At 42.0% G+C, this 12,002-nt stretch overlaps 1 protein-coding gene across 5 annotated transcripts in view; it reads left to right on the top strand.

Annotated features, from left to right (window-relative positions):
* Positions 1 to 12,002, top strand: part of tenm4 (teneurin transmembrane protein 4) — a 582,746-nt gene that overhangs the window by 340,061 nt on the left and 230,683 nt on the right. For 4 of the 5 annotated variants that reach the window (XM_080197086.1, XM_080197087.1, XM_080197090.1 and 1 more), the window contains exon 4: positions 9,070 to 9,279. The exons of the other annotated variant lie outside the window; for it this stretch is intronic. In XM_080197086.1, coding sequence (XP_080053212.1) covers positions 9,070 to 9,279 — 210 coding nt within the window. The remainder of the gene's footprint in view (positions 1 to 9,069; positions 9,280 to 12,002) is intronic. 5 annotated transcript variants of the gene reach the window in all.

Here is a 12,002-nt window from a genome sequence, read left to right on the forward strand (position 1 = left end):
TGGACTTTAATGTGGTTACTGTGCTACCAAATAAACTTGTTGGACTTTAAATTGAAAGACTTCTTACTGTGCTCATGAATGATTCCATGCTTAATCTTAGCCAAAAGGCCAATAAGCAATTGACAGACGTCAATTGCGTTACAACAGTTACAGTTATATACTAAGAACTTATACAACCTGGCTTTCCCACATTCCGAAGGGGATCAGGCTTGGCCTTCTTAGTCTGACTGTTCTCAAGAATTGTCATAATTTTTTAGCATTCTGTGCCCTTCCTTTCCCTTTGGCATTTCACACATTACTTGCATAATAACTCATTCACCTTGAGGTGGTATGTTGCTGTCTCAGCATGCTCTGATCCTGTAATTATTTTATCAGTAGCAAATGATGAATGTGTTAAGTCAACATGACCATGTCAAGTTCATCGTTATCTTAGTTCATCCTAAGTTAGTCCTCCTAAGTTAGTTAGTTTAGTCCCCAGTCTTACATACATATGAGCTTGAATCAAGTTGTCTTGAATCAAGTTGTCTTGGTGAAGGATCTGGATCTGGATCTGAATTCAGTATTGAACAGAATGCCAAAATTGCTATAATGTGGTTTACGCTGAGAGTTTTGGTGTGAGAAGCGTGAATAGTAGACTACATGGCAATGGAGCAGAATGTGAGAGTTTGTGGCAAGGCTGGAAAACAATGGCTTTGGCAACCTTGGTGTTGGGCTGGAAGGAGTTGTAAATTATACAGGATTGTTGTCAAACAAGCAGATTGTCAACATAGGCATAGTCAAAGGGTCAAGAGAAGTGATGGTGAGGTAAAGTTGGGTGCATGTGGAAGCTGCCACCCTGCCTAAAGATGCTGTTGATTAGAATAGAAGGAAAAGGTGGACTGATAAATTACTGGGGCACTCCAGAGGTAATGCTACAAGACATGGAAAAAATCTGCTACTGTGGATGCAAATGGAGAGGAATGACACCAAAAACCACGGACAGAATTTTCCCGTCCTGCCTGCCACGGGAATCATAACAGGTGGGGCAGGGCCATGCAAAGGTCCGTTAACTTTGGATGGGATTTTCCAGTCTTGGGGTAAGCGCAGCTGGAATCTGAAGACTAGAGGATGCACAGTGGAGGAGGATATCATTGTTATTTGACCTAAACACTGCAATAGGAACCTAACTACAGCAGCTTCTTTCGCTTCCTGGACGCCTGGCATATATGTTTTAGATAATCACCAACCTTCATTAGATATTTTTCAACCCTTTTTGATAGGACTTCCACTATGGTTCTCTTGACCATAAAAGTGTAGCAGCAGACGGAGCAATGAGAAAAGGTCATAATTCAGAACTCCTCATATACATCACTTTCCCTTCTATCCAGATGTTTATCCAATATCGCTCCTCGCTACAGGATTCTGATTTTTATTCCGTTTCCTTTTTAGCAAATGTTTACACGGAGCCGGTATTCACAGCACTAGGTGGCAGTCTGTTCCAGAAGTTAACAATTTAGCTATTGAAGTTCCTCATTATGTAATGTGTAGCTTATGGTTTCCCTAGTTTATTTGGTAGTTCCTTTTGCTGGTTTTAGACAAAGAAGTTGTACACATTCAATGTCGGCATTCCTTTCATGATTCTTTTTGAGACATTAGCATGCTGGTGCTTCCACCTACCCATTTGTCTTTCTTTCCGACTAGAACAGTATTGAGATGCCCTTTTGACGCAGTCTTCACAGTTCAGTGATCTGAGACCTGGAAGTATCGTTGTTGGTCTTTCTGATCCCCTTAAACCTCGAGAGTAAACACTACCTGCGGCAATCACATTGACAACATCTCCCAACGTAACACTTGGCAGCACAAACACACAGGGGCCGGACGTCCCATTGGGAAGTCTCGGAAAGTGCCTTAGAATTTCAGCAGCTTAGCAGTATGCAAAACCCTTTGGCCTCTGTGGGATTTCAATCTGGTTTTGCTTCAATTTAAATGCGTGGCTTATTAAAATGTGTAAAACATGAAGAGAGTAGGCTAAGCGTTCTGAATCGAGACTTCACTAAGTATGTAATTTTTGGTAAGCAACTGAGCCTTGCCGTTTATCTTCATTTCACAATCTGTGATTCTTCCTGATTCCAAGTTAAATCATTACTGCTGCCATGTTATCGAAAATAATGTGTTCTGAACAGAACTAAGTGGAACTGGTTCGCTCCAAATGTTTGCAATATTTCTTATCACCTGCCTTCCACCAGTTTACTAAATAATCACCCTGGATAATCTTCCCAGCCACGTTTTACTCCTTAAGGTTCAATAAAGTATAACTGCACGTTTATGGGAGAAAACAGTCTTATCGACCCCAATTTGCTGCTGGTAGGAAAAATGTGATGCACGCACCTCCTTCCACCTATAATGTGATAACAGGTCTGATCACATCTGAGCGAGTAGTCTGCAGAAAATGCTTTGTAAATTGTGTTTACCCCAGTCCAACGCCGGCATATCCACATCATGAAAATGCTTTGTCCAGGATTCCAGGACTGTGGCATCTTTGACTGGAAATCAAACTCTGGGAAAGTATCACCTCCCAAGGTTACAACTTGCCATTAAAAGGGAAGTTCTGGCTGGACAGAAAAGAGGTGTAGTTGATCTTGATCTTGATTTGATTTGATTTATTATTGTCACATGTATTAGTATACAGTGAAAGGTATTGTTTCTCGTGCGCTATACAGGCAAAGCATACCATACTCAGAGAAGGAAAGGAGAGAGTGCAGAATGTAGTGTTACAGTCATAGTTAGGGTGTAGAGAAAGATAATTTAATATGAGGCAAGTCCATTCAAAAGTCTGATGGCAACAGGGAAGAAATTTTTTCTTGAGTTGGTTGGTGCGCGTCCTCAGACTTTTGTACCTTTTTCCCAATGGAAGAAGGTGGAGAGAGAATGTCCGGGGTGCGTGGGGTCCTTAATTATGCTGGCTGCTTTGCTGAGGTAGTGAGAAAGGTAGACAGAGTCAATGGAAGGCTAGTTTGCATGATGGACTGGGCATCATTCACGACCTTTTGTATTTTGCGGTCTTGGACAGAGCAGGAGCCGTACCAAACTGTGATATAACCAGAAAGAATATTTTCTATGGTGCATCTGAAATGTTGATGAGAGCCAACATTGGACATGCCAAACAGACATGCCAAATTTCCTTAGCCTCCTGAGAAAGTAGAGGCTTGGTGGGCTTTCTTAACTACAGTGTCCGCATGGAGGGACTAGGACAGGCTGTTAGAGATCTGGACACCTAAAAACCTGAAGCTTTCGACCATTTCTACTTCACCTCGTTGATGTAGACAGGGCATGTTCTCCACTATGCTTCCTGAAGTTGATGACCACCTCCATCCTTTTGTTGACATTGAGGGAGAGATTATTGTCATTGCACCAGTTCACCAAATTCTCTATCTCTTCTGTACTTTGTCTCACCATTGTTTGAGAGCCAACTCACTGTGCTGCTGTCATCAGCAAACTGGAAAATCGATTATTAATCATATATTTTCAATTTAAAATTGATCACAATGGTATGATGGAAATGTTCATCTGTTTGATTCAGCAACACTTCCTACTGTTGTGCAGGAGATGCACTGAAGGAAAGGAAAAGACCACAATGATGGGAAGAAGCTGACAGAATTATTTAAGTTTCTCAGGTTCCTTGCTGAAAGTAATCAAAGGAGGTTCGCTGGTAGAAGAGGGAGACACAGGTCAATGCATTGCTTCCGTCTGCACATATGCCTTCTGCTTCCTCTGGGATGCACCATTTCAAACAATTCTCCCAACTTACCTTGCTACCCTGCGTACCCCAATCTGTCCATTTTAAGGTTTCACCCCCTGAAAATTAACAGAGTGCAAACTTTATTTTTCTGATAGGTCACACAGTTAATATGGTTAGAATGTAGAACTCACTAACAGATGGAGTAATTTAGGTGACTGATAATTGTACTTATGGGGAACCTCAGTCAGAACATGAGGAAGGAAGGAATTGAAGGAGATGTTAATCATATGCAAAGAAGTAAAGAGAGTAGCAGGAGATTCATGTGGAGCATAAACACCTTTGTAGGATTGATGTTGTGCTGCAATATTATGAAATGCACTGAGTTGAGGATCCAATACTCACGTCAGTATTGTATGCATTATCTAGTACCTGAGGGGAAACCCACCACCCAGTTAAAGATATGAATCCTATTCAGCCAGTGTCCCCTTCCCACACACAGCTTGATATGGTGTTGCCCCCTGCAGGATGTGTCACATGCCCCAGGGTTCCTAGTAAGCATCTGATAGGATGTGAGCTTAATGCAGTGATAATCTACACTTCTGTACGAGTCCCTTCTCTGGCTGTTGTCAGCAAGTCATTATGCAGCAGATATCACAACCTGTCTTGTAAAATATAGCCAGTGAAAATGATTGCTGCCTTATATGTCCAGATTGATATCTATCAATGTACTTCCTAGGCTAGAGATGTCATTGAGTGTCATTGTAAACATACTTGGTGGTCCCTCATCAACTCCTTGTCTTGATCTGAAGCAGCCAGCATGTTCAAAATCCAAAACAGAATTCCTATGCTTGAGGGCAAAAAGAGTGGAAATTGCAGAGACGTGGTCCATAATCTTTCAATCCTTCTTAGATATAAGATTGCATTGTATCCAGAGGACTTGAGAATTGCAAACATTACAATCTTGTTTAAAAAAGGGTGTGAGGATAAACTCAACAAATACAGGCTAGTCAGGTTAACCTCAGAGGCAGGAAAACATAACAAAATTGACAGTCACTTGGGCAAGTGTGGATGAATCAAAAAAGCCTGCATAGATTTGTTTAAAATAAATCACAGAATCCCCACAGTGTAGAATGAGACCATTTGGCCCATCGAGTCCACACCGACTGTTTGACAGAGCATCTCAACCAGGCCTATCCCCGTAACCCCACATATCCATCCCACTAGTCTCTAATCTACACAGTTTGGCACACTGAGGGGCAATTTAGCATAGCCAATCCACCAAACCTGCACATCTTTGGATGTTTTACCTATCATTTTTACTTAAAAATCATTTTTACCTAACTTGTTTGTTTTTTGATGAGGTAGCAGAGAGGATTGATAATGTGGTCTATAACAGTGTTTATTAAAATGCCATGTAATAGTGTTGTCACCAAAGTTAAGGTCATGGAATAAAAAGAACAATGGTACCATAGACACAAAGTTGGTTGAGTGACCGGAAATGGAGTAGTGGTGAATGGTTGTTTTTTGGACTGAAAGAGGAGGTGCAGTAAAGGTCTCCATGAGTAGATACTCGGACTACTGCTTTCCTTGATACAAAAGTGAGCTAGACTTGGGTGTGGCAGGCATAATTTCAAAATTTGTAGTTTTAAAATCATCATCAGGTATCAAGTAAATATGCAGGTAATCCATTTAAAACACACACTGTTCGGCTGCTCACAACAGTGATTTCATTTGAGGAGTCAAGACACAAAACTTCAAAGTGCTGTGAACTATGGAGAAGATAGCGATAAACTTTAAGAGGATACGGACAAGCTGATGGAATGAACAGATACATGGCAGATGAAATTTAATGCAGCGAAGCGTAGTAGGGAAACATGCCAATGGGCAATATAAATTCAAGGATACAATTCTAAAGGGGATGCATGAGCAGAAGGACCTTGCAGGTGTATGTGCACAAATCATGGAAGGTGGCAGGGCAGCTTGAGAAGATGTTAGAAAGGATCTTGGGCTTTATAAATAGAGGCACGGTGTACAAAAATAAGAAGTTTATGATGAAACTTTATAAATGCCTCAACTGGAGCATTGTATCCAATTTGGGCAAAGTAGCTTAGAAGGATGTGAAAACTTTAATGAGGGTAATGAAAGATCAATGGGAGTGATTTCCAGAATGAGGAACATCAGTTACATGGATAGAATGGAGAAGTTTGGTTGTTGCCCTTAGAGAAGAGAGGATTTGTTAGAGGTGTTCAAAATTATGAGAGGTTTAGACAGAGCAGATCAGGGGAAACTATTCCCATTGATGGAACGATCAAGAATCAGAGGACAGCTATTTAAGGTGAATAGCAAAAGAAGCAATGGTTTCATAAGCAAAAACTGGTTCCAGTGGCAACTGGTTCAGATTTGGAATGCATTGCCTGAGAGTGTGACAAAGGTAGCTTCAATCATGGCTTTCAAAAGGGAATTAGATAAGTATCTCATGAGAAAAAAATTGCAGGGCTCCAGGAAAAGGACAGTGAGACTAGCTGAGTTTCTCTTGTAACGAGCTAGCACATAGACTACAGGCCAATTGACCTTCTTCTGTGCAGTAATCATTCTATGATTCCATGATTAACATTTTGCATGGTGCTCTTTAAGAGCAGCAGCTAACAATAATGAAGGGAATGGCAGGCAGTAGGGTTAAAAAAAAAAGGCTGAGTTGCCAGCAAAGTAATTAAAATGTGGTGCAATTTGGATTTTGAAAAATACTAGAAAACCTGCGCCAGGAACTTCCACAAAGTGGTAATTATTGAGAGATTCTCACTCCAGTCAAACTTTTCAAAACCCAGACTGTGCTCCATTTGTCCAGCCAGATTTCCTGAGCCCAGCTTCTTTCGAAATGAAGAACATACAATCACATAAAGAGCTCCATTGCAGCGAGGTAGCATTGGGGGAAAGACGAGACACATTCCCTTCTTATGGCACTAGCTGCCATATGGTAAGTTCAAAGATCTGGGCCAGAATTCTCCAGCTGGTCATGCCAGTGGAATTCTCTGGACCCGCTGGCAGCGTACTCCCGCCCGTGGGTTTCCTGTCGGTGTGGGGTGACATCAACGGGAGTTCCCATTGATAGCAACAGGACCAGAGAATCCAGCCATTAACAGACAATGCGTCACCTCCTGCCGGTGGGAAACTCACGCTGGGAGGCTAGAGAATCTCACCTTGAGTGTGAATATTAGTGGATGATTTGATGAAAGTGAGTGAGTGAGCAGATGAATGAATGAATAAATGGGTAGGGTGGCAGGTGGACGAGGTAGTGGGGATTTGTGGGGTGGCATGGGGTTGGGTGATAGTAGTCAGGTTGGGTCAGAAAACTTAGTTGAGTTGGTGGGGATGGATGTAGTCAGGTTGGGAGGGTTAGTCAGGGGGTTGGCTGGGGTGTCAGGGGAATTCACAGCGTGGTTCAGTGTATGTGATTAGAGGGTTCTGTCATTAGCAAGGTGTGAGATTAGGATTTTCCTGCCTACTATTTTGTCAGTAACTGTCCAGGTAAACTCGACAGAACTGTCCAAAGTGTCCGACTCTAACTCAGAGTCAGTGAGCTTTGCAGAGGGACCCACCATGCAGGGGAATTGCCCATCAATAGATCAAATTTCCTCTGCAATTCCCACCAAGGTCAGCGCATCAAGACTTCTGCTGGATCCTGACATACAGCTTGGGTCATACTTCTGATCTCCAACAATCCAGATACCCAAAATTCAGGCCATGTTTTCCCACGTCAACCACTAACTTTCTTTTAAGAGATGTGCAACTGCAGGCCAGGCCTCAGGATGCCCATGCATCCATTTCAAATAGGCAGACAGGTGAATGCAAGTGTCCCACATGTGGTAAAAAATTCTAGCAGTGGGCTGCATTTCATTAATTTCTCAATATAGATGAGGATCGCAAATCGCAGTATTGGAGAATCTTTTCTAGAGTCGCAATTGTGCTTCTGAAGCTGGCTGATAATGCAGGTGGTACCAAGCTTCATTTCTCACTCTGTCAGACCCTTCATTGTCTGCATGGCCCTGCACTACTGTGCTTCCTTTAGACATGTATTCAATCGTACTAGTTACTCGTGCAATGTGTGACCAAGTGTTAAGTTGCTGGTTCACAACCGTGGTTCGTCATCAGGTAAGTTTGTGATCTCTGGCCGATGAGTTATAGCGCAACAGTGGCAAAGACTTGGGAGCAGGTCACCTGGCTAGTAAATGGTACATAAATAACATTTGTAATCTAAGTAAAGAATATAACTTCTGTGGTTAGAATCTGACAACGCAGAAGGAGGCCATTCGGCCCATCATGTTTGCACCAACTCTCTGAAAGAGAATCTTATCATGACCCAACTGTGCCCCATTCCCACAACCCACGCATTTACCCTGCTAATCCCCTTAACCTACGCATCTTGGTATACTAAGGGGCAATTTAGCGTGACCAATCCACCTAACCCACACATCTTTGGACTGTGAGAGGAATCCAGAGCGTCCAGAGAAAACCCATGCAAACATGAGGAGAACATGCAAACTCCACACAGACAGTCATCCAAGGTTGGAATTGACCTGGGTCTTTGGTGCTGTAAGAGTGGTGGTGATAATACTGTGCTACCATGCTGCCCAGAGTGGGGAAAGTATGTAATCTATATGCCCGTATTTCCTGATGTCCTTGAGTTGACTCCAATTTGGAGATCAGTATTTTTGTCCTGGGAAATGAATATCAACAGTACCTTGAGCACAGGAGAAAAGTAATGATTAGGGCACTGGTCACCAGTGAGACGGCTTTAGAAATAAGTGTACACAGTTCTGTTTGGATGTTTGGTTAAATTAAGTACTGAAATCTGAATTGTCCTCTGTGTATGGTTGAAAGTAATTATGAAGTCTTCCCATGAAGAATTACAGGGACACATCTAATTCAGTTATTGGTTACAATGAGCACCTACACAACGGTATATTTATTTAGAGTTGAGGCAACATTTTCCATGTTCTAAATGTTCAGACACAAAAATATAATACGACCGAGAAAATTCAATAGCATTTGTGACATTTTAATTTTTATTAAGACAGATGTAAGCAATATGAATGTCGGCAATGTGCAAAAATGTTCTTGTTGGCAGCATCAGGAAATATGATAAACAAACCAATAAAAAGATAAGTTTCTAACAAAATTTTAACTTTCATTATTTTGAGTTTTGAAACAACATACATCCTCTATTGTTTGTCATTAATACTATAGTTATCCTTGTAACACAAACCATTATGTATCGTTATTTATATCATTTGTCCTCAACTTTTTTTAAGTTCCTAACTTTTGTTTATGTTGCTTTTTTGTTTTGATTTCAGGTCCTCCCCTGCCTTGTTCTTCTGCTTCATCAACCCCAGTAGAGCAGTATCTCTCCCATCCCCCTCCTTCTGAAGTCAATGAGACCCAGCGAAGGTTGCTCAGCAATAACATGACCCAGCCGAACCGAGACTCTGACACTGATGAGGAGTTTGTTCCCAACTCTTTCTTGGTTAAAACTGGTTCTGGAAACCTGTATGTTCCCACAAGTGGTGAGTTAGTCAATTTATATTGCTTCCTTATTATAGCGATTGCCTTTCTACTTTCATCTCCCTGTACTGTGATAATTAGCAAAACTTTACACCAAATACAGCATTATTAATAACCACAGATCAGTTTTGTCTAACGCTAAGTAACTGGTTACTTGCATGATGTTTTATGATTAACCAGCCATTGTCTGAAAATTAAAGAGTAAATGAGTTACTTAAATTAGATTTGTCCTTTTACTTGATTCTAGTTATTGTCCATGTTCTTAAATTAGTTTAATTCCAGCTATGATTCATTTTACTACTTGTAATATTTCATATACACATTGATGGTTTCAGAAGATACGTCCATTGAATTACCAAACAATTCATGTTCCAAATGTGGTTGATTGACTCAGAAAACTATTCTGCCCACAATACTTACAGTCACAATTAGTTTGATGTTTTTAAAGAAAAATGAATAGAAGTGTCAAAACTAACTATAATTTCTGATTGTACCAAAAAGAATGATTTGCCATGCTGTGTACTTTTCATGTAAAGGAGGGCCTCAGAGTATTTTAGAAAAGGTAGTTGGGGGGGAAGGTAGGGTTGTTCAAGCAGGAAGTAAGGAATCAAAGGGGGATACTGAAAGCACCTTTGAAGGGATGGGCTTTAGGAGGATTTTGAAGGGAACAAGACAAAGGGCGCTAAGACAAAAGCAATTGGATTCCTATAATGGAAAAGCAGTAACCTAGAGTCTAAAGAAAGCGTGGTGAAATATTACCTAAAAAGGGGGGAGATAAAACTATGAAGATTTTAAGGATGAGGATCATGAAAGTAATTTACTGGGCATAGCAAACCAGTGTTGCTAAATGAAGAATAGGTGTGTTAGGCTTGTGTAGGAGGGCTACAGAGTCCTGGAATAGTTGATACCTGTGAAGGGTGGAGATGGGGTGCTGTTCAGTGTATGAAATGTTTAGTGAAACCTTGGGATGATAAAAATTCATGAATAAATTATTCAGCAATGAAGGAGTGATTTTTGACGAGTTAAAGAAGGCAGTCAGTGACTTATTTAATCTGAGGTTAAAAAGCTGAACACAATTGAACCGGATACCAAGGCTGCACACCAAGCAGTTCAGATTGAATCAACAGCCAGAAACATGTGCATTGATGCTGGCCAGAAGGAAACAGGATGCAATATCAGGACTTAATGTTAGATAGGCTTTGAATAGCCACTAATGCACCCTGGAGTGTTGCCTGTCTGCACCTAGAAAGATCCTGATAATCGCATTGAGTTCATCTATTTTTGTGATGGGGGATAAATATTGCCTATTGGCCTCAACCCTGGGGGAAAATTCTCCTGCTCTTTGCTCATGTCTCTTCCCAATGACAACACATCCAGAGTGCAGCCCTCCCCCTCTCCTGCATTGAAGTGTCAGTCTGGATTATGTACTGAAGTCTCTGGAGTGGCTGCACTTGCAGTAAATAATGTCGACATTGTCTGTGAGTAGTACCATTTTAGATTACATTACTCAGCCAGAATGACTGGTAGCAATGGTTGCTATGGCAAAGAGAAAGCAAAGGAAAAGAAAATCTGGATATGAATAGAAAGATTTTCTTACAAGATAACACAGTGAAATTCCAGCCTGTACTGGGTCTGCAAAATGAATTACTGTAAATGGTCCCAACACTCTGATCTGTGCAGAGGGATTCCAGCCATCCAGGGGGGATTGCTGTCCAGTGTTCATAAGTGCTGATAGGATAAATTTGGCAAGGGTCCTCTCTTCTTCACCCAATCCCAGTTAAATAATGCACCAGTGCTCACAGGTGAAACATGGCCCTTTTGTCAAGTTACTGGGGAGCAACTGACATCCATCAAACGCTCGACCATGGAAGGCAAAACCTTCACTCGAGGAGGCAAGAAATTTGGAAACAAAATAAAAGCATTTTGCAACAGTTTTGATATTTGTGCTTAAGGAGAGGGGACATCCCGAGATGCTTCACTGATCGGTCATTTGAAAATAATTGGATGTCAAAACAAAGAAGGAGACGTTAGAGAGGATATCCAACAATTTGACCCAAGCACCCTGATGCACTTTCCTCTTGCACACCGTCAATCCCACCCCACACCCTCAGCCACATTCACCTTCAAACCCACAAACACCTGCATATTCAATCTCCGATATTGTCTAACTCCACCCAATAACACCGACCCCAACCCCAACAACCTTGTCCTCCCCATACCATCAACTCCGTCCTCACGTTGCCAAACCCACAACTATATCTTTCCAATACCTTCATGTTTGCAACCTTGACCCTGCATGGCCCCACCACCCCATGCCCTCTGCCCTCCCCATGCCCTCTGTCTTCAACACCCTCCATCCCAGCACAGTTCCCACCCTACCTCCACCCCTCTCAGGCCCCCCCATCTCCCTGCCCACCCTCATCCTGAACACTCCCTTGACTCCCACACATCCTCGTCCTTGATAATTAACCCTTCTTCATAGTCTCACCCTTCCATTCTGTCACCCTCCACATCCTTCTACTCCCACCAAACTCTTGATTCCTTCCACAGTTTTGGTGCCCTCACTGCCCTCCTCAGGCTTACCCTCCAGACGCTCACCACATCCTCATCCTCTCAAGTCTATCATAACACTCACACAATAACCCTAAGCTCTGCAGCTGCGCGATGTGAGTAGCCATTCTGATGTCTTTGATGATGTAGCTCAGTGGCATTTCCAATCTCGCTC

The sequence above is a fragment of the Carcharhinus amblyrhynchos genome, chromosome 10 (genome assembly GCF_965287045.1).
Source record: "Carcharhinus amblyrhynchos chromosome 10, sCarAmb.v2.hapA, whole genome shotgun sequence".
Taxonomy (NCBI): Eukaryota; Metazoa; Chordata; class Chondrichthyes; order Carcharhiniformes; family Carcharhinidae; genus Carcharhinus; species Carcharhinus amblyrhynchos.